The sequence below is a fragment of the Myodes glareolus genome, chromosome 25 (genome assembly GCF_982192425.1).
Source record: "Myodes glareolus chromosome 25, mMyoGla1.1, whole genome shotgun sequence".
Classification (NCBI taxonomy): domain Eukaryota; kingdom Metazoa; phylum Chordata; class Mammalia; order Rodentia; family Cricetidae; genus Myodes; species Myodes glareolus.
Genome location: NC_142050.1, coordinates 32385651 through 32406608, shown reverse-complemented (window position 1 = coordinate 32406608; position 20958 = coordinate 32385651). Strand labels below are relative to the sequence as shown.

The window sequence follows — 20958 nt, the reverse complement described above, 5'->3', positions numbered from 1 at the left end:
TCCAGATTGTATGTGATTACCCCGTTTATGGAAGTCAATTGATATGATGTTTTGCACCTATAGGTAGAATACCTTAACACCCATCATAATGTATTGTTAAGTGATTTACTTCAGCACTAATAATACATACATATATCGTAATTGGTGGCACCAGAATACAGTACAAAGTCTCTTAAGTCTACTCCTTATGCGCACAGGGTGATATGATAGTGGAAACCTTATAATTTGGAAATCCACTGTGAGTCACAAAGTAAAGACAAGTCTGTCATTCTTGCTCATATTTGTTCTTTAGCCTGGAAATCTGAGTCAGCAAAAAAAAAATATATAAAAAACCTTATTGGCTAGTAGGGAGTAATGAGCAATTTCTGGGTAAAATGTCAGCTCACTTGTGAGAGTTTTTATTCAAGAATTTAAATAAGAATAAGGGATCAAGGTTTTAGCTGGGGTTTTTTGGTACACATGACATCAGTCAGATTCCATCTGAAGTTTGACTTTATTTGGCTGGACTGAGATTTCAGACAAGACTAGAGTTCTTTTCCTTAGTGTTTCTTTCATTGCTGGATGCTTACTTAGGCTTATTCAGAGTTATGACATAATAACATTCCAGTGGTTCTATTCATTAGGTGTGTGCAGTGTCCCTTCCGCCACCTTCTCTTGATAAAAGAAGTTGCCGATACAGCAGAGTTGAGGATTGAAAAGGGAATCCACTTCTTGTGGGATTTATTGGAAATAAGCTGTTGCTATTTTCAATCAACCTCAGAATGCTCAATAAAGTCTTTTTTATATACTTCTAGCTTCATGAATTTGCCAATATATGCTTGGTTTATACTTTAAGAAACTTATCCTACCTTTTTATTTTGATGAATACATGTTTATAATAAAATTTACTGGGTTAAAAGTGCAAACAAAGCAGAAAAATGCTTAATAAAAAAAACGAGCCACCGGATTTTAGGTTTCATAACTTTTTATTGCTATAACAAAATATCTGGCCAAAACAACTTCAGGAAAGGGCTTACTTTGGCTCACAGTTTGAAGGTATACAGTCCTCCATGAAGGGAAGACAGGAGGAGGAATGTGAGGTAGCTGATCACACTGCATCGAAACTCAAGGAGCAGATAGAAAGGAATGTTTGTACTCAGCTAGCTAGGGCTCCAACCCATCAATTGATGCCATCCAAAGCTAGAGTGGTCCCCCACCCTAATTAACCTACTCTAGATAACTCCTCACAGGTGTGCCAGATGTTTGCCTCTGCATTTCTCCTAGATCCTGTAGTTGCCATTCTCTCTCTCTCTCCCTCTCTCTGTCTGTGAATGGTGGCATTGTGTGAATTTTAAGGGCTCTTCTACCAGCATCATTGACCCTTTGTCATGATGGCATTTCAGAGAGAAGAACAAGAAGAGGAAAGAGTCATTGGGGAAATGGGGAAAGAGGCAGGTGTGGCCTGGAGGAGAAGGCTTGAAGGAGGAAGGCAGTGAATTGTCCTGAGCTCTCCCAAAGAGGCCCTTTCCTTTGAAACGTCCTTCAGCCTCTTTCTACCTGGGGCCCTCAGCAAGTTCTTACCTTCACTACCTCTTCTGTAAAATCTGAATGATGAAAGTTGGACCCATTGAGTTCAGCGTTCAGAAAGCTCTTCTGACAGTTGAAAATGTGTGTGACGGTTGTTATTTGTATTGTTTGATTTTTATATCCTCAGAATTACCAGTGTTCCTGGGGTAAGACAAACAATTGGCCAGATCTAATTAGTGAAAACCATTGTCCTTCACTGAGTAAGCATCCTCTGTGACAGGCTGCTTCTAGCTGAACATGAGGTTTAAAAGCAGAATCATCTTTTCGTGGCTGGCTCGGTGTGGTATCTTAGGCTTGGCAGAGATAGGAGTCCTGAGGAGAGGATGGCACACCCTTGAGGAGGGGCGACTGGGCAAGCTCATCTGGTGAATCCGTGTCAGTATTCGGCGTGGAAAGGGAAGTCCTCGAGATGACTTGCCCTGCAGCAACAAGCATAAGAAGAAATTATTACCCAGAAGCAACAAGTGTGACCTAAGAGGCATCGTTCAGTGGTCTCTTCAGCCTCCTCTGTGCTCTCTGAGCCCCAGCTCTCATAAGACCACGAGAAAATGAGATGGGCACAGAGACCATGACATCACCCAAGAGTACGAGAGGGTTATTAAGGAAAGAGTCTGGTCACCAGTAGATTGTCATAATGAGGGATCATAAGCAAGCTGGCACACAGCCGAGGGTCTCAGAACTATTGTCTCATATTCTCACATTGTTGTGAAGGGGAAGTACAACTGAAAATAACAGATAGGTTGTGAGTATTAACTAAGATACTAACATAAGCCATGAGCTTAAAGTGTCTGCTATCCCTAAACTAGTACTCAGTGAATGGTTGCTGCAGTAAAATCATGTATTAGAGCATCAGTCACATAGGGCTCACTAATTCCTGTGCCTTTGCCCTACTTTATTTTCGCTACGGCATTTGTCACTCTCTGACATACATATTTGGAGTTACTATTCCCTCTGTAGAATGTAAGACTGGGAACAGGAAGCTGGTAGTGTGATTTCCTGACCACCTGGATTATTCCCGGCATCGCACATTGCAGTAAGTGGGCGAGTGAATGAGGGAGGAAGAAGTCGGCCTTCCACACAGTCATGACAATTCGTCCCTTCACAATCCTAGCTCTGGGTGTAGGATGCAGAAGATGAGCAGCAAAGAACAATGCTCTACTCTTAGTGATTCCCCAGGACTCAAACGATAATCTTTCACAACTGCCAGAAAATAGTATTCGAAGCCCTGCTACAATCCTGCATTTCTTTCATTCTTTCCTACTAACCCTTTACAGCCTTAGATAACGGCCTGATCACCCTCCTACTTAACCTGATGCTACTTACATAAAGAGGCCGCAGGCCCTCCAGTTTCTGTTGAAGCTGAGAATGGTGGCCATCTCCTCATCACTCAGCTGGAAGTCAAAGACCTAGAAAGTTCCAAAAACATCCTTAGCAAGGAAAGTGTTGATGGGATCTAAGGTAACAGATGTTCCTCCCATTCAGGCACAATGTATCCAAATTCTTCTCTAAATGACGACTGGATAATTTAGAGATATCAGTGTCCTGCCGGTGGGGGCGGTGTGTGTGATTGTAGGTGTGTCCAGTGTGTGCAGTGACTGAAATCCTTGAGGACCATGTGGGAGACACAGTTTTTTTCAATGCATTGCATCACCTTCTACAAAAAAGGTGCATGAGTGGACCAAGACAGTCCATAGTTGACCAGTACAACTATGCTGGTCAGGTAGTTAGTTGGAAGAAGTGAAGTCACACTGGCAATCAAGGGGTGAGATTAAAGTTCAAGGACAGAATCATTCCCAGCCCCACTCCACTGAGTGGGAATGGCAAGTGATCATGCCACATCTTACCTGAATGTTCTCCTGAATGCAGGAGGGTGTCACAGACTTGGGAATCACCACCACATTCCTTTGGACATGGAACCGAATCAGAACCTGTGTACAAAGAGGGGATAGCAGGCATCCACTTACCTACAAAGAACCCCTCCTAGTGAGATAAATGGTAATTGTATTTCTCTGTGGCTTTAGCTATTATTAGAGACACTTGTGAGGCCTCATCTTAAAGCCCCTGATGCTGGAGGCAGCACTGATTTCCCTATATAGGAAGGAGGCAGGTAGCTTGTGGCCATAAGGCTGAGACTGTGTTCAGTTGGCAACGTTCTTGAGGCTGAGCCTAGGGGTTTGACAGGAAGTTAATTGACAAAGGTAGCCCTTCCCTGGTGCCAGTGGTTTTACCTGGAGATCCTAACAGACTTAGATTTCTCATTTCTTCCCCGCCAATGCGTTAAAAGAGGCAATACCAATAAAACACATGACTATAAGAATGGGTGGTTAGATAAAGGGGGAATTGCTCCATTTTACCTGGGCTGCAGTTTTCTTGTGCTTTGCAGCAATCTCCTTAATCGCGGGAATCTCCAGTACTACAGGGTCTTCTGGCTTGGCACTAGAGGTAGAAAGAAGGCTGGCATCAAAATCACCATGGCTACAACATGTCTGTGAACATTATTGCCAGGACAGGGCCAAGGCTGAGCATGACAGCCTACTGCATCTAAGAGACAGGCAAAAAGATAGAGGAAGAGGGAGAGAGAGAGGGAGGGAGGGAGGGAGGGAGGGAGGGAGGGAGGGAGGGAGCGCTTTGTGTCTTTCCAGGAGCCTAGCTGTGGACCAGAGCTTTAGCAGTTGAAAAGTATGACCTAGCCATGCAAGACAGAAATGGTTTCTTTTCTGAGCATCAGCCAGGACCACTGTTGGGTTTTTCCAAACATTTCTACAGCTGCATTCCCTCTTTGGGGGTTGAACACATTGCCAAAGATAAAAACGTAATTAGTAGTGTCTTAGAAATTACTAACCAATTACCAAACAGTTTTAAGAGTGTTGAAAGGAAGAGACACTATTCTGAAGCCTTACTCAGGTCTGTCTGGGGAACCCAGAGGGCTGTAGGCCGTGATGCCAATGCCCTTGGAGTGACAGTACTGGATCAGTTTCTCCTGGGTCAGATATGGGTGGCACTCAATCTGCAAGAGAAAACATCTCCATCACTAGGGGACTAGGCCACTAGCCACTTCCTGAGTGGCTCAGAAAGACTTCTGCACATGAGAACAGACACACAAACAAAGACCAAATGCAAGTCATTGATAGATGTGCTCCAGACCTGACCCAGAGATCTGCCTCCCAGCTCCCTGAGCATCCTGAACCCAGTCCTCAGAGATGAGACTCGGTAGCTAGTGTGGAAATTGCCTCCCAGTGTTGAAGCAGTCCTAGAGCAGGGCCCTTCACCGAAGAGAATTTACCTGATTGGTCACTGGCTTATGTTTCAGGCCAGGCTTGTTCAGGAGCCTCTCAATCTGCAAGTGGTTGAAGTTGGAGATGCCCAGGGCTTTCACCAGCCCCTGGTCCACCAGTTCCTCCATGGCCTGTCACAGTGAGGAACACCAGTTAGATGGCTGTAGGAGGATACAGGGATTTTTGGATTGGCCTCATCTTGGATAGGAGGAATGGCTCCCATGTGACAAGGTCAAGTGAAGCACTAAAGGGAATCTCCAGCTAGACTGTGGTGCCAGCATGGCTGGTTCCAGTCCTTCTCCCTGTCCCCTGCTCAGCTGTAACCAAGAAGGAAAAGTGAAATTCTGGCTTCTGTTAATGGTTTTACCAACTTTCTTCACATATTTTTTCCAGGCCCTAATCAAACTCTTTTTAATGTCTCTCCTGGGATCAGACAATTCCTTCCTTCTCTCTCCAATTCCTATGTTGTTTGAACTGTCAAATAAGCTGAGGTTGCCTAGCACTGGGGCTGATGGCCCATCCACAGAAACTTTAGCACTTGAACGGAAAAAAAAAACTCAAGCAGGAAACACATTGTATATGCTTCGATCCCAGCAACTACTGGACAGGAACTTACAATGAATGGATTATAACTTCAGGTTCAGTTTGTAGTCGCTGCTCTAGGGTTAGATTATTATCTTTGGGAAAGTTTAGAACAAGATCACTGTGGGTAACAATCTATAAACCCTAAATCCTTGGGTTGATTCCATTTTGGGCTAAGGAGGTAGTCCGTAGGATAGATTTCAGCCCTTTTACAATACCTAGGTAGGAACTCTTAACAGGGCCTGTATATCTTTAAGGCCTTCCTCACACACATCAAGCTGTGTTGGACAGCAAAGAGGAGCTATGATAGCAGATGGGCATTGGTGTAGGTTGACAATCACAGATAAGTTGGGGGGTTGAGGTGAGAAACTCATGATTCAAAGTCTACCTGGGCCTCAGAGGAATATCAACATCAATCTGTGTGACTTGGAGAGTCCAAAGTTTATTCCCAGGAACTCACATAATTGAAGCAGAGAACTTTCTCCCACACAAGGTTTCTGACCTTCACAAGCGCCCCTTCCCCCCAATGAAATACATGAATAGAAAAGAGAGAAACAGGAGTGGTAAAGTTAGACACAAGGCACTTGGGCATTTTCACAATAGGATGGAGTGTCAAGGGGTCCTGACAGAAGTTTTTATCTCTGAGCACATACAGAGAAGCTGGAACCTACCTCCCAAGCATCCAAGAATGTGGATTTACTGACGAGAATGTTGCCTTTATCGTCTCTTGGTAAAAATCCGTTTCCAGCCTGTAAACCCAAGACAAAAAGCTCATTAGGACCTACATCTGGATGCCTGGTTCTGCGAAGAAAGGTTTGAGGGCAATGGCTTCCCAAAGAGAAATGCCCACACAGCCATTTGTCACAGAAAAGTTCAGAGCCATCTGTGAGGCAGTCCACTGTGAGATGTAAACCCTGCGTGTGACCCTGCGGACAGTGTCTGACCATCTGTCCTTAGTACATTGTCAAAGTCATTATTGTCACCACGGAGATTAACTCACCATACCTAAATCCATAGATACGTGGGGGGCATTTTGGCTTCAAGGTTATTAGACAAAGGTTGCAAGAAAATGGCATGGCTAGCAGGGTAGGATACTAGCCAGTGTCTATTCTTGAAGCCTAAATCTGAAATTTGGAATAGTATGCAATCATCACCCAAACTGGTCACATGTACGGTAGAATGAAAACTCACATCCCTTCAATTTCCCCCCACATTTTTTGCTACTTTCTTTGTCCAGACCACCAGGCTAGTTTACATCTGAAATAACCACACAGAAACTGTATTCATTAAAAACTAAATGGCCCATTAGCTCTAGTTTCTTTTGGCCAATTCTTACATCTTAATTTAACACATTACTATTAATCTTTGGATCGCCAGGTGACTGTGGCTTACCAGCAAGATTCTAACTGACGTCCATCTCAGGCAGAAGATCCATGGTGAATGCCACTCTTTCCTTCTTCCCAGTATTCAGTTCAGCCTACCTAAGTCCTATTCTATCAACTAGGACAAGGCAATTTCTTTATTCATTATCCAATGACAGCAACACACAAACAGAAGGAACTTATACATCACACATTCACTTTTTAAAAAGATTTTGTTGCTTTTAGATTTTGTGGAGTTTTTTTTGGCTGTTTTTTGTTTTTATGTGAATGATTATTTTGCCTGCATGTTTGTATGTGTAACCACATGCTTGCCACCTGCATGTGGAGGCAGGAATAGGATGTCTGAGTCTTTGGAACTAGAGTTACAGACCATTATGAGCCTCCATGTGAGTGTTAAAAATTAAACTTGTATCCTCTAGAAGAGCAACCAGTGTTCTTAAAAACAGAGCCATCTCCCCACACCCTCCTCAACCCCTTTTAACTCTGAGGAACAAGCAGGAGTGGGGTCCCAGGCGTGGAGCTATAGTTTTTCAGATTATATTATCTGCCAGCTTTCCTGTATTTGGGTTTTGCTCCCGGATGCTACTTCCCATTGCAGGGGTGCTATAAAGGGGAAAAGGTTGATCCTTGATGTGTGTCATACAAGACTATCCCAAGAGAGTCATACTCTCTCTGCTCAGGGTACTGGACTGGGAATGAAGAGGAAGGTGACAGGCCAGTTTGCAGTTTGTCTTAGCTGGCAAGAATCAGTTTCTCTCAAACCAACTGTGAGAACATAACATTAGCACATGGTGCTTCTGCACCTAGTCCTGGACTGCTTTTATTGTGACCAGTCTTTTTGTACACTGTAAAGATGCATTGCTCTCATTGGTTTATTGGCCAATAGCTAGGCAGGGAGAGGTTAGGCAGCACTTAGAGAGAGAGTGCGGGGATGAGGAAGGGCAGAGTCATCACCCAGACACAGAGGAAGCAGGACGTGTAGAAGATGAGGATACAAGCCATGAGCCAATTCACAGCATGCAAATTAATAAATATGGATTAATTTCAATTGTAAGAAATAGTAACAAGCCTAAAGCATTGGGCAATTATTTATAATTAACAATTAAGTCTCTGTGTGATTATTTGGGAGTTGGCGGGCTGGACAGAAAGGTCCACCTATGTGCTTTTTAGGCCACTGACTTTCTCCTGTGCGCAGAACTCCTGATACAGCCCTTCCCATCCGCTAGCTCAGGCACAGCTGCTGGTCTGATATTTGCTCAGCATCTACATATGGGGCAAAGAGCAGCACAAACCTGGAATCCCTGTGGCCAGTGAATTAGATACAGGTCTAGGTAGTCCAGCTTCAGATCCGTCAGGGTTTTCTGAAAGGCTTTCTTCACCAGGCTTTTCTCGAAGAAGGTGGGCCATAGCTGTAGAGTGTGACATGGGGGCTTTAGGACTAGGGAGAGGAAGGCCCATACCACAGCCACCCTCCCGGCTTTGAGATTTATAAACCCTGGCAAGGCCATTCATTTTTATTAAAAACAGTTAAGAAATGCACCCCAATAGTGAATGGAAACAAAGAAAAAGGAAAGGAAAGGACTTTTAGGCTCCCAGGCATGGTGGAGGAGAAAGTTTACTGCAGACAAAAGGGAGAGCATGTCCAGAGGCAGAGACATCTGGGAGAGTCCAGAATGGACATGACCGGACTGAGGTGGGCTATGGGATTGGGTGAGTAAGAGGGGGAAATGAGGTGCAAAAGTACAAAGGGGCAGGTAACCAAAGTGTCTGGGTAATGTAGGGAAGAGCCTCTGGGGGAAGGGCAGCCCAGCCCCTGTAACAGGTAAGGACTGTGAGATGCTGGGAGAATCTGGACACCAGGTCCACTTTTATATATTAATATCAAACACCTCAGTGATTTATCCGGTGTTTGACACTTAACAAGCAGTTACATCAGCTCTCATCAGGTCAAGGTCATTTCCTAAGTGTTCTGTGCTCTTCGTATTTCTTTGTTTCTTTGGTCATTTAACAGAGTTGGTCGCTGACCAAACTTTTATATTCCTATGTTATTCATTTTTGGCTCTCGTTTCTCAGAGGGCAGGAGTCGGTGGTGGTACTTAAAGCTCAGACATTAGGGTGCCATTAGGAACAGCCCTTTTAGCACTTCCTTATCCCCGGGCCAATCAAGTCCATGATGAATGACAATGAGTACATATAGGTGTGGCCACTCCAACCTTTGGTGATTTTGTGTGTAGAAATCTGTCTAGAGATTAAATGGGGGCAGGGGAAAAGGGCTGGCAGACAGGCAGGCACATAGAGATAGCTGATAAGCTCTTGAAGCCAGGCATACCCAGATACTTCCACCTGCCTGAAGTCACGTCCACCAAGTGGGCCACTCTACCTTGCTGACAATGAAGAGGTCCTCCCGCTTCACGGCCTTCTCCTTGATCTTCTCCTGGATGGCTTCCCCCACTTCATTCTCATTCTGATAGGCATAGGCACAGTCAATGTGGCGATACCCAGCATCTATGGCGGCCTTCACAGCTTCCTTGACTTTGCCCGGTGGAGACTGAAAGGCAACAGAAAGACAGCTAGACACCCTCAAAGCCCCCTCTTAAAGGTTTTACATAGACCATAGTCTCAAAAGCCCGGTCTTGATGAAACCTTAATCCCAAGTAGACAAGAGAGAGGAAAACATAATTGGGGAACTTTTCAAAGAAAAAGTGATTAATATTTTTTATTTCATTCAAACTTTAGGTTGACGATGTGATGTGTTTTATCATGGTGTCTTAAAGCACATGTCACTGTAGTGATCATCAAACCATGTCCTGTTCTCGTCAGTAACCAGTTGTCCTCTGATCCAGGTTGATCTGAAATGCCTCCAGGTTCCGAGAATGACAGACGGCTCCCATTGCAACTTCCTGAAGGCCAGTCTGAAAACTGAATTCTGAGACATGCCAGAGGCATTTTCAGACTCTGGAGGGAAGGCTCTCAAGAGCAGTCATGACAAGCTAATCTACTCTGTCATGGTGCCTTATGATGCTGAGGAATTCCTCAATTTCTCTAAACCTTGACAATGAAATATTGCAACAGTAATGGGCCCTGCCTCATAAGGCCTTTGTGTTCCTTGCTTGCCACAGGATTGTGAAGGTTGGAGCACATCCCCTGGCACTTAGTAAGGCTGGGTGGATGCAACCAGTATTTAATCACTGTTTCAGGAAAGGAATAAATAAGAAACTGTAGCAACTGATTGTTCCCCCACCTATAAGCAAAGCAGGAAAAAAGGTGAAATATCACCTTCTGTTCTAACCTAGCCGAGCCCGACATTGGTGTAAGGAAATAACACTCTGCAGTCATCTCCCTGCAGAGCATAGAGCTGCACACCTCCAATCCCACTCTGAGAGGCTCAAGGCAGGACGGTCATGACTTTGAGGCCAGCCCGGGCACACTACCGTCTCATTCAAGAGAAAACAAAGTTCTGCCAAATGTGAAGGCCTGTATCTATAATCTTAGCATTTGGGAGGTAAATCGTAGGCGAATAAGGAATTCAAAGGCAGTCTCAGCCATATAAGGAATCAAAGGCCAATCTGGGGTACATGAGACTCTCTCAAACAATAAAAATGAACACTTCATCTCTCACAAATTCTAAAAATCTTTTTTAAGTATCAAGCCTTGCTAAAGGATTGCACATAAAGCAGAGATAGCCGTACCATTATGTGGACAAGGAATTGCCAGAAACTCAGAGGCACTGGGGTCTGGCCCAAAGCCCCACCCTCCTGCATGTCCACTGATAAGTGCAGAGTCTCTACAGAAGCCCCGATGTGTAGGCAGAAGTTTCTGTCCACCAGCTGCTCCCAAATAACCACACAAAAACTTATTATTAATTATAAATTCTCTGCCAATAGCTTAGGTTAGTCTCTAGACAGCTCTCACAACTTAAATAAACCCATTTCTATTCTTCCTCCCAGCATTCTCTCTGCCCCAAAGATCCTGTCTAGCCATCAGCCAATCAGCTTTTTATTAACCATGAGAGCAACTACACATTTTCACAGGGTACAGAAGGATTGCTCCACAGCACCGTTCCTAAACCTCGAAAACAACTCCTTTACAATATTTACAACTGCTTTTGAAATTCTGAGTGTTCATCTCTCCTAAATTTATACCTGGAAATTTGTGATTATTTGTTACCTTGATGGAATGTGAAATTTCTAATTTGGTTGAAGTCTCGTTGTTCTAGAAAGATTTCAGTGCAGCACCCACACAAAGAGGGATCCGACCCTCTGTGCAAAGAGGAACAAAGGAACAGAGGAGGAAGCCTGGAGAGGAGTCTCTCAGACAGGGTTCCAAAGCAGCTCCTGATCCAGAAATGAAGGTCTACACTGTAATGTCAGCGTTCAAGAAGTTGAGGCAGGAGGGCTGCTCCCAGTTCGGTCAACGCCAGTTTAGGTTTTAGAGTGAGACCCTGTCTCAAGAAATCAAACTCTAACCTAAAACAGCTCCTGTGAACAAGCTGGCTATTGTCATGTTGTCGCTGAGGGGAAAGGCAAAGAAGGCAGAGATACAAGATGGAATAATTTCAGACTTGTCTGAGGAGAGCCTGGGAAATTGGCTTCACGGAGCGCAGTGGAACCGTGGAACAACTTGGCAGCAGAGATTAACACAGGCAGGACGGAGCCTAAGCTGCCTTCCAGTCCAGGTTCTGAAGTCCTCAGGACATCAGAGTTTACTTTACTGTCAGGAAACCACGTGGAGACTTGGTGAAGGGCAGGTGCCAGTTCCGTAACCTGGGCTGGGGTCTGAGACTGTGCCTCTCCCCCAGACTCCCAGGCCACTTGGATGCCTGCAAAGAGTTTTGCATCATGAGTAGGAAGAGGGAGCCTGGCCATTCAGAATTCTCTGCTCTCTCCGTCTCTCAGCCAGCAACAAACCAATGGAGAGCCTCTGAATCTCCAGGAAATGCTTGCTAAGACAATGACTGCACTAAAAACAATTTTCTTCCCAAAGTATAGTTCTAACTTGCCAAGTAAACTATCCTCATTCCTGGGAAAGGCTCATCTTAGTTCTCCGTAGCCCATAGAAGCCCCAAATGAAGGGACATTGGGTGACAGCTCTGGGCTTCCAAACCCAACACAGGTGCTGTACAATGGAGGAAAAATGCCAAGGTCCCCCCTCAAGGGAAGCAGGAGGCCCAAGATTGCACACTCACCTTCCAGGTGCCCAGGCCCACGATGGGCATCCTGGCTTTGGTACTGAGCTCCACGAAGGTGGCCATGGTTGCTACAGACTTTCTGAGAGCGGATGAACGCCTGCTTCTTCTGTAAGGAGTCTGGTGAAGTTTTTATTTCCTGGGTAAGGGGGCGGGCTCTTCCTTGGAAGGCAGCCATAGCCAAGGGGTGGGGCTCTCAACAGGATGTTCATTCCGATCTGTTGTAGAACCGATTATGGTGAACAAGATTAACCTCAGCACAGTGCAAAGTCTCCCCTCATGCAGAATGCATGATTTCCTGCTGCATGGAGGTTTCTGAAGCTAAATAAAATGGGTGAAAGTCCTCCAAGATGAATCGGTAAGATTATTTGGTAAGAGACACTGCCGTGGGAGAGGCTATAACTCTAGTGAATGAAGTGGGTGTTCAAGCATCTGAGACACGGGAAAATGTCAAGGCAAACTGAGACATCTTACAGCAGCTACTTTGAAACAACTGTGGTTCACTGCAGAGTTACGAAAAGGGGACGTCTCTTCTAGCGTACACTTGCAGATGACATTATAGAGTTCTTTTTTAAACATGAGGTCATGGTGAGCCTTTGTGCCAGGCTATGGATCTGCAAATGCTAGTAATGATTTGTATTCATGCAATTCTGACAGATTGCTGAGTAAGAATTTCTGTAAGCAAAAATGGGGGCATGAAGTACCTTAATACGCATCTATACCATATTCAGCATGTACCCAAAGGATGCTCCATCCTACCACAAGGACACTTGCTCACTTATGTTCATTGCAGCTTGATTCATAACAGCCAGAAACTGGAAACAACCTAGGTGTGCCTCAACTGAAGAATGGATAAAGAAAGTGTGATCCATTTACACAAGGAGCTATTTCTTAGCTATTCAAATGAATGACATGAAATTTGCAGGTAAATAGATGGAACTAGAAAAAAAAATCATCCTGAGTGAGGTAACTCAGACCCTGAAAGACAAACATGGCATGTACTCAGTTATAAGTGGACACTAGCTGCTAAGTACTGGATAATCATGCTACAGTCCTCAGGCCCGAGAGGATAAGTAACAGGGAGGACCCAAGGGGAGGTACATAGCTCTTCCTAGGAAGAAGAAATAGAAAATATTTTGTGGGTGTACTGGCGGTGGGTGGGTATGAGAACAGGAGGGATCAGGCCTGTTGGGGTGGGAAGTGATGGTTAAAGAGTGTACTGGGAGGGATGAGTGAAACTGATGGACATTTGGGGGTTGATGTGGAAGTCTAGTGCAGTTAAAATCTTAGAAATATCTGAGGGTGACCCTAGCAAAGACTCCTAGTAATGGGGGGTATGGGACCTGAACTGGTCATCTTCTCTAACCAGGAGAGGTTCCCAGAAGAGGTTCTGGAACCTTTAACCAGACACAAAACCTTTGATCTAACATCTGTCCTTCCTTCAATATGTGCTGGGGTAATGGTAGCACAGAATTTGTAGGCATGGCCAAATCATGACTTGTCCAACTTGAAGCCCACACCACAAGAGGGAGCCCGTGCTTGACACTCCCTGTATGACCAGACACCAGAAACTGAACGCAATATACAACCAAATACAACTAGGAAAAATGTCTGTGAAATGATTACTAATGATATTCTGCTATACTCAGAGATCAGTGACTTCTCCAGTCGTAATTAGTGAGGCTTCATCCAGCACCTGATGGGAACAGATGCAGAGACTCACAGCCAAACACTAGACAGAGCCAGAGGAACCCTACAGATTCGAGGGCTGAGAGGTGGAGTGGTGGGAGAATTGTAGGAGTCAAAGGGGTCAAAGACACCACAGAAACATAACCCACAGAATCAACAAAGCAAGACTCATAGGGGAATAAAGTTCAAGACCCCACTGGACTACTTAGAAAGTCAGCTACAGGCCAAGCATGGCAATGTAGGGTCTCAAAAATTTAAAAATCATTTTGGAAAAGTTGCAGAAAATTGGCCTCAAAGGACTTACCTGTCAAGGGACTGTAGCATAATTGTTTCCTCCTCCAAGATTGAAACCTTCCATTCTGCAAGGAAGTTCCTTAAGAAGAAAGTTTAAAGACAAAACAAAATAAAGAAACAAACAGAACAACAACTTAAAACAGCTTCAGGAAGTCCCTGAAACTGACCAGATTCATTAGACCCTTCCCAGTCAGAGTAAACAATAGGAACAGAGCTACCAAGAAGACTCTCAGAGAAACCAAGCTACAAAGACTCTGAGACCAGAACAGCTGCTGAGAAGAAGCAGAAACCAGGAGGTCTGCCTGGGAGAGTTCCGGGGAGAAAGAAAACAAAGGGATTTTCCTGGCCTATTGAGTGTTTCCTGTGTGAAAGGATTCCAGAGGAGAGGGCAACAATAGAATCGTATTCAATAGATTGCACGTCTGGATTCAGTTTAGTGATGGACAAGTCCTGACTGGATTTGAGTCAGTTTCAATACTTGGGTAGTCAGAAATCCATGGGAGGGATATAGGTGTTGCCATGGCCGGCATTATTTGGGGCTGACACATAGGTGATCTGTTTCTTTTTATTCTTTTGTGCTTCATTTTGCTTTTACATATTCTCATTTTTTAGTAAGCTGACTCTGGTTGGACCTTGAAGCAGACTTTAATTTCCAGATTGTATGTGATTACCCCGTTTATGGAAGTCAATTGATATGATGTTTTGCACCTATAGGTAGAATACCTAACACCCATCATAATGTATTGTTAAGTGATTTACTTCAGCACTAATAATACATACATATATCGTAATTGGTGGCACCAGAATACAGTACAAAGTCTCTTAAGTCTACTCCTTATGCGCACAGGGTGATATGATAGTGGAAATCTTATAATTTGGAAATCCACTATGAGTCACAAAGTAAAGACAGGTCTGTCATTCTTGCTCATGTTTGTTCTTTAGCCTAGAAATCAGAGTCAGCAAAAAAAATATATAAAAAACCTTATTGGCTAGTAGGGAGTAATGAGCAATTTCTGGGTAAAATGTCAGCTCACTTGTGTGAGTTCTTATTCAAGAATTTGAATAAGAATAAGAATAAGGGATCAAGGTTTTAGCTGGGGTTTTTTGGTCCACATGACATCAGTCAGATTCCATCTGAAGTTTGACTTTATTTGGCTGGACTGAGATTTCAGACAAGACTAGGGTTCTTTTCCTTAGTGTTTCTTTCATTGCTGGATGCTTACTTAGGCTTATTCAGAGTTATGACATAATAGCATTCCAGTGGTTCTATTCATTAGGTGTGTACAGTGTCCCTTCCGCCACCTTCTCTTGATAAAAGAAGTTGCCAAGACAACACAGAATTGAGGATTAAAAAGGGAATCCACTTCTTGTGGGATTTATTGGAAATAAGCTGTTGCTATTTTCAATCAACCTCAGAATGTTTAATAAAGTCTTTTTATATACTTCTAGCTTCATGAATTTGCCAGTATAATTGGTTTATACTTTAAGAAACTTGTCCTACCTTTTTATTCTGATGAATATATGTGCATAATAAAATTTACTTGGTTAAAAGTGCAAACAAAGTCTAGAAAAAAGGTAATGGTAAAGAATTAGCTAGGTTTAATGTTTTATAACTTTTCTTATTGCTATAACAAAATATCTGGCCAAAACAACTTCAGGAAAGGGCTTATTTTGGCTCACAGTTTGAAGGCATACAGTCCTCCATGAAGGGAAGACAGGAGGAGGAATGTGAGGTAGCTGATCGCATTGCAACCAAACTCAAGGAGCAGATAGAAAGGAATGTTTGTACTCAGCTAGCTAGGGCCCCAACCCATCAATTGATGTCATCTAAAGCTAGAGTGGTCTCCCACCCTAATTAACCTACTCTAGATAACTCCTCACAGGTGTGCCAGATGTTTGCCCCTGCATTTCTCCTAGATCCTGTATTACCCATTACAGGCTATGATTGTATTTCATGTTAACATCACAACTTCAGGGAGTTGAGCTGGTTGCAACGAGTCTTTTCTATGATCCATCAGCTCCAAAACAATGACACAGAGACTTGAAATTTTAGGCTTAGGCTTGTTCTAACTAGCTCTTATAATTTAAATTAGCCCATTATATTTATATGCATTCTATCATATCGCATTACCTCTCTTCTTTTTTGCACCTTCTGTTTCCCATCTGTGTCCCCTGGCTTCTCTTATGCCCCTAGATTCCTTCTCCTCTCCATTTCTTTTCCAATACCTCCTGCCTAGCTATTGGCCATTCAGTTTTGTAGTACACCAATTACAGCAATACCTCTTTACATAGTGTACAGTATTCCATGACATTTCCCCGGCTTTTCTAAATAAAAAGCAAAGGTTTAACTCTAACATAGTAGACTATATACAATAATAAAAAATATCAGGTAAGAATTACATTCACAATGTCGACTCTATTTGAATTTGGCCAATTCAGAGAAAGTACTGTATTATTTATCTTAGTGAGTTCAGGGTATTATGCCTAAACCAATTTTTATAACTTGAATTACCACCATAAAATGTTTTTTTGACCATAAACATCTTCTTAGATAAACATCTTAAGCTTTTGTGTTTCTCAACCTTGCAAACTTTGCATCTCTTAAGTAAGTTTCTTTACTTAATTTGGTAACAAGGAAAACTGTAACTATCTAGTCTTCAATCCCATCAAAGATCCCAGAAGGACATACTGTTACCTGAGTAAACAGGAAGTGCAGAACAAACAATGTCCAAAACTGTAGAAATGTCAGAGACAGCTGACTGCCTGGAGAGTCACTCAAGGTTCCTCTGCAATGTTATGGCATTCCTATTTGGCCTAAAGGCCTAGAATTTCTGACTCTTTTGTGAAGCAGAAATTTTGAAGAACCTTGTCTTGGCAAAGTTTGGCAGTTGCCTTCTTTTGTGCTCTGATCGTCCAATTTGTATAGCATACTGTCAGCAATTGAGGCAGGAACAGTATTTAGTCCAGTTGGCTGGCTTTGCCACATTGAAAACAAACTCCATATGGAGGTTCTTTGATGGCCATCATCTTTTTGTTTAAGTAAAATGGTGCTGCCAAGAGCAGATTTGTCTCATTGCCATGAAAAACTTTTTATTACTAAAAATTTTAAATGCCATATTCTATATGTCTCTGAAGTGTTTAAAGACCATCTCTCTACTTAAACTATATTTGTGTTTGAGCTTGAAAACATATATAACTTGACTATAATCTTGATTGTTACAGATGACTAACTACTAATCTGTCTTTATTATACTAAAAATAAGTTTCAAGAGCTAAAACCTTACATTTTTAAATGAGCCACATAGGTTCAATACCTTAAACAAGAGTAGAAACATAAATACATACATACATATATATGTGTGTGTGTGTGTATACAAAAATAACTTCAAATATGTATCAATATATAAACATTCATATCAATGTAAAAAATTGAGTTAGTGATTATTCAAAAGCAGTCTCAACAATCCACCCTTTTGTCCCATCATTTGTATACTATATCCCCACCCCAGGCTCCTTTATTTAGTTGCTTTCCTGATTATGACCAATAACAACTTGAAGCCAACTCCACTAAACAATAACAAACATCCATAATCCACCAAATGTCCAAAAACTACTCACCCTAACTCTTGGAAATGCAGGAAGCATGTTCTCTAGACCGCTTTATGTTGTCTGGGGGTGATGACATCTTTAGGGGACCCTGAAAAAAAAGAAATAATGGTCAAGTCCTAGGAGAGCAAGTTGTATGCATTATTTTTTTTTAGTCTCTGTGTGATAGGAACATGTAGTTCTTATCTGAAGTCTTGGCTGGATAGTCTGTGAGACTGGACCATCTTAGGTTGCAGTTTTTGAGTTATTCTGGATGCACAATTCTAAGGAAACTGCCACAGAAGCATTCTGTGAGACTGGATCACCTAAGCTACTTGTCTTCTTTGGTATCTGATTCTTTTTTTTCCTGAAAACACATAAAGTCTTAAAGGTAATATGCATATGTTCATTAACACAAGTATGGAAATGTTCAGTGTGTACAAGGCTACTAAAGATGATTTTCTGTTTTCTGTTTGAACAGGTAAAAAGCACCCATCAACTTTGAAAATCCTTTTGGACTATATGACCAAACTATAAATATACATCTGTGTCATATGAAAGGATGGCAATGTAGTAATAAGTCATAAGAACTCTGTAGCAAACAAGATTTATCATGTCTTCTCCAGTCGCAGAGTTGTCCCTATAGTAGAAGCATCAGCATATATGTTACCTGTCCTGTAGTCTTTCTTAGTTTTTTCTTCTTCATGTCTGTAGTCAAGATTCAGGAGGTCTCCCCCAATCAAATCTAATCTATGTTCATTTGAGGGAGAACCATAACTTTTTGTTTTCTGTGGAAACAAAGGTATAACCTCTCCCGCAACACAACACATTTCCCAACTTCAATTCTGAAACCGAGACTCTATCATGCACAGGCTGGTTTAGTTCAGCAGTCCCTTTCATAAACCAGTGTCTCTCAGCAGCTGTCATTCACTCATCATCTTTCACAAAATTCAGAGTCAATAAAGCACCACACAGTATCCAGATACCCTGGGTATTTCCCATCTTTATATGGCTTATTTCTTTTATATTACTTTGCGCTCTCATTAAAGACTTTTATTATATTATTTTGCTCTCTCTTTAAAGACTTTATTATTTTTAAACTATGTTTTCTATGACTGTCTATACCCAGTTTTTACCATATCTGTTTAAAGCTTTTTCTCAGTCTGGACTGCTTTACTGTACAACTACAGCCTTCCCTGACCACGTGAGCAAAGCCTTAAACCCACTGCGTGGCTCAGCACGTGGCACTGCCTGGCTGGAGACCACAGGCAACAGCTGAGAGCCATGGCTCTCTGTTTGCTGCCCCCTGCTTGAGAGACTGCAGACTAGGAAGCAGTGTCTGGCTCCCTGTTTGTGTGTTTGGAACATTTCTTTTTAAGCTTTCTCAGGTCCTACGTGGAAAAGTGTACCCCCATAATGAATGCCGTATGTAACAAGTCCTACTCTGTTCCACCAACCCACTGTCAAATAATGACATAGAGACTTCTTATTAATTATGAAAGCTCAGCCTATACCTTAGGCTTGTTCCTAACTAGTTGTTATAACTTAAATTAACCCATTTTTATTTGTCTATATCTTTACCATGTGGCTTCACCTCTCTTTCACCTTACACCTTCTGTTTCCTCTCAATGTCTCCAGGCTTCTCCTGTATGCCAAGATTCTTCTTCCTCTCCTCTCTATACCTGGAACTTCCACCTATCTCTCTTGCCTAACTACTGGCTGTTCAGCATTTTTTTTTTTTTGCTCCTCAGCTTTTTAACACATCTTCACACAGTTTACAAATATTCCACAACTGGTAGCATATTTGCTTAGCAAACCCACTCCTCTGCTTTGTAATGCTGCCATACAAATTGTCTTCACAGATCTGTAATTGTCTTCACAGATTTTTCTCATTTAGTTCTCTGATCTCAGCAGGAGTGACAAAGAGGCGTGGAAGGTGTCTGTGCACTTTGGGTACTGGTGTAGCCAGCTGGAAGCCATATGGACCCTTCCCTCTTTCTCCGTCCCAAGACCAGGATTCCCAGCCCCATTCTGGCCTCTAAGGTACTGATTTCCCAAAGCTTCTGCTCAGCCTTTCCTTTCTTTCATCTCTGCTGACCTGGAGGACCATCTCCCTTATTTACATTTCCTGGAACAGGTTCTGATGTACTCAAATCAGCAATGATTCTCCTGGAGCTGCTGGGAACAAATGTCATCCATATGAGAATCCACACTTGAAAGAGCAGGCATTCCCTGCAGTCGGGCTGCAAACAGTGATTGGGTGGACGCTACTGTTGTGTGTTAGACATCTGCACTGGTGGTATGACATGGCTTCCCTCATTTGCATGGGTGTAAAGTAGTGAGGGAATTTTAAATACATAGCTTGCGAGAATAGTTTGACTGCGAGGAAACATAGAAAGGAGATGGCGTCAATATTATCTATACTGTCGTACCCAGGGTTCACATTCTCCTGTGGTGAAATAATGAAATAATATCTCACCTTGTTTATCTCTCCGGAGGCAGAGTATAGAGGACTGCCTCTGGCTCATATTGATTCTCATGGTAGCCCTCCCTTGGCATTGTGCTGACTCCGTCTTGTTTGGTTTTTGGCCCCATGAATTACGTTGTTTTTCTCTTCCATTAATCTCTGGACAGGTGAGTGAACCCATTAAGATTTGGCTTACTTCAGATACTGTGTTACTTTCTGTTGTGTAATAAATACTTATCAGAAAGCAAGTTAAAAGAGAATGTAGGGTTTTTTTCTGGCTTCCGGTTAGGAAGGGCATGGTCCATTGTGATTGGGAGGACATCTTGTAGGAATAGGAATCTAATTCTCATATCAGATCAGATCAGGAAACAGGAAGGAATAAGAAATGAATTCTGGAACTCACCTAGGTGTTTCTTTCCCTCTTTCATCCAGCCACCTTTTAAGAATGCGCCCCCAACATGGGGTAGGTCTCCCTCTGTCAGTTACTGCTCTCAGGAGAGACCTCCATGAAGGCTCTCAGAGGTGTGCCTCAGTAATGGCCTGGATATTTTCTCATTCTAATTATGTTGATGATTAAAAAAAGGACCATAACAGATAAGGACATAGCCAGGGAACCCAGGAATATCAAAAAGAGGAAAAGGTCAGAATGGTCCTTCAGGAGGAGCTGAAGCAGTATGCGGTGAAGTGCTAGGAGCTCTTTGAACAAGCCAGGTATGCAGCACTCAGGGTCCTGGAAGATGCTATTCGTGCTAATTGGTTGAATTTTAACGGTATCCACTGATTGGAGACAGTTATCAAGAAACCAAATGGGTAGAGCATAGACATGGCAGCTCGATGTGGTATTTGTGTGGCTTTCCTGCTTTGCTGAAGGCGAGGAGAGCCTGTTCTGTGCTGTCACTGTGCACAGAATTGAAATGCACAGGAAGAAAGTGG

The 20958-nt window shown here is 42.9% G+C and overlaps 1 protein-coding gene across 1 annotated transcript; it reads right to left on the bottom strand.

Annotated features, from left to right (window-relative positions):
- Positions 1-946: 946 nt before the first annotated feature.
- LOC148117876 (aldo-keto reductase family 1 member B7-like) lies at positions 947-12150 on the bottom strand. Its single transcript, XM_087901811.1, has 10 exons — positions 11991-12150; positions 9186-9353; positions 8098-8214; positions 6095-6172; positions 4850-4972; positions 4467-4573; positions 3921-4002; positions 3411-3494; positions 2890-2972; positions 947-1985 (listed from the first exon to the last, which is right to left on the bottom strand). The coding sequence occupies exons 1-10, from the start codon at positions 12054-12056 to the stop codon at positions 1943-1945; spliced, it is 951 nt and encodes a 316-aa protein (XP_087757937.1). The 5' UTR covers positions 12057-12150; the 3' UTR covers positions 947-1942.
- Positions 12151-20958: the final 8808 nt, after the last annotated feature.

Excerpts from the sequence above, each read along its gene's own strand:
- LOC148117876 (XM_087901811.1), bottom strand. The coding sequence starts at position 12,056 with ATGGCCACCTTCGTGGAGCTCAGTACCAAAGCCAGGATGCCCATCGTG. Across the intron at positions 9,354-11,990 it reads TGGGCCTGGGCACCTGGAAG|TCTCCACCGGGCAAAGTCAA; the intron begins GTGAGTGTGCAA and ends GTTGCCTTTCAG. Across the intron at positions 2,973-3,410 it reads GCATTCAGGAGAACATTCAG|GTCTTTGACTTCCAGCTGAG; the intron begins GTAAGATGTGGC and ends GGAACTTTCTAG.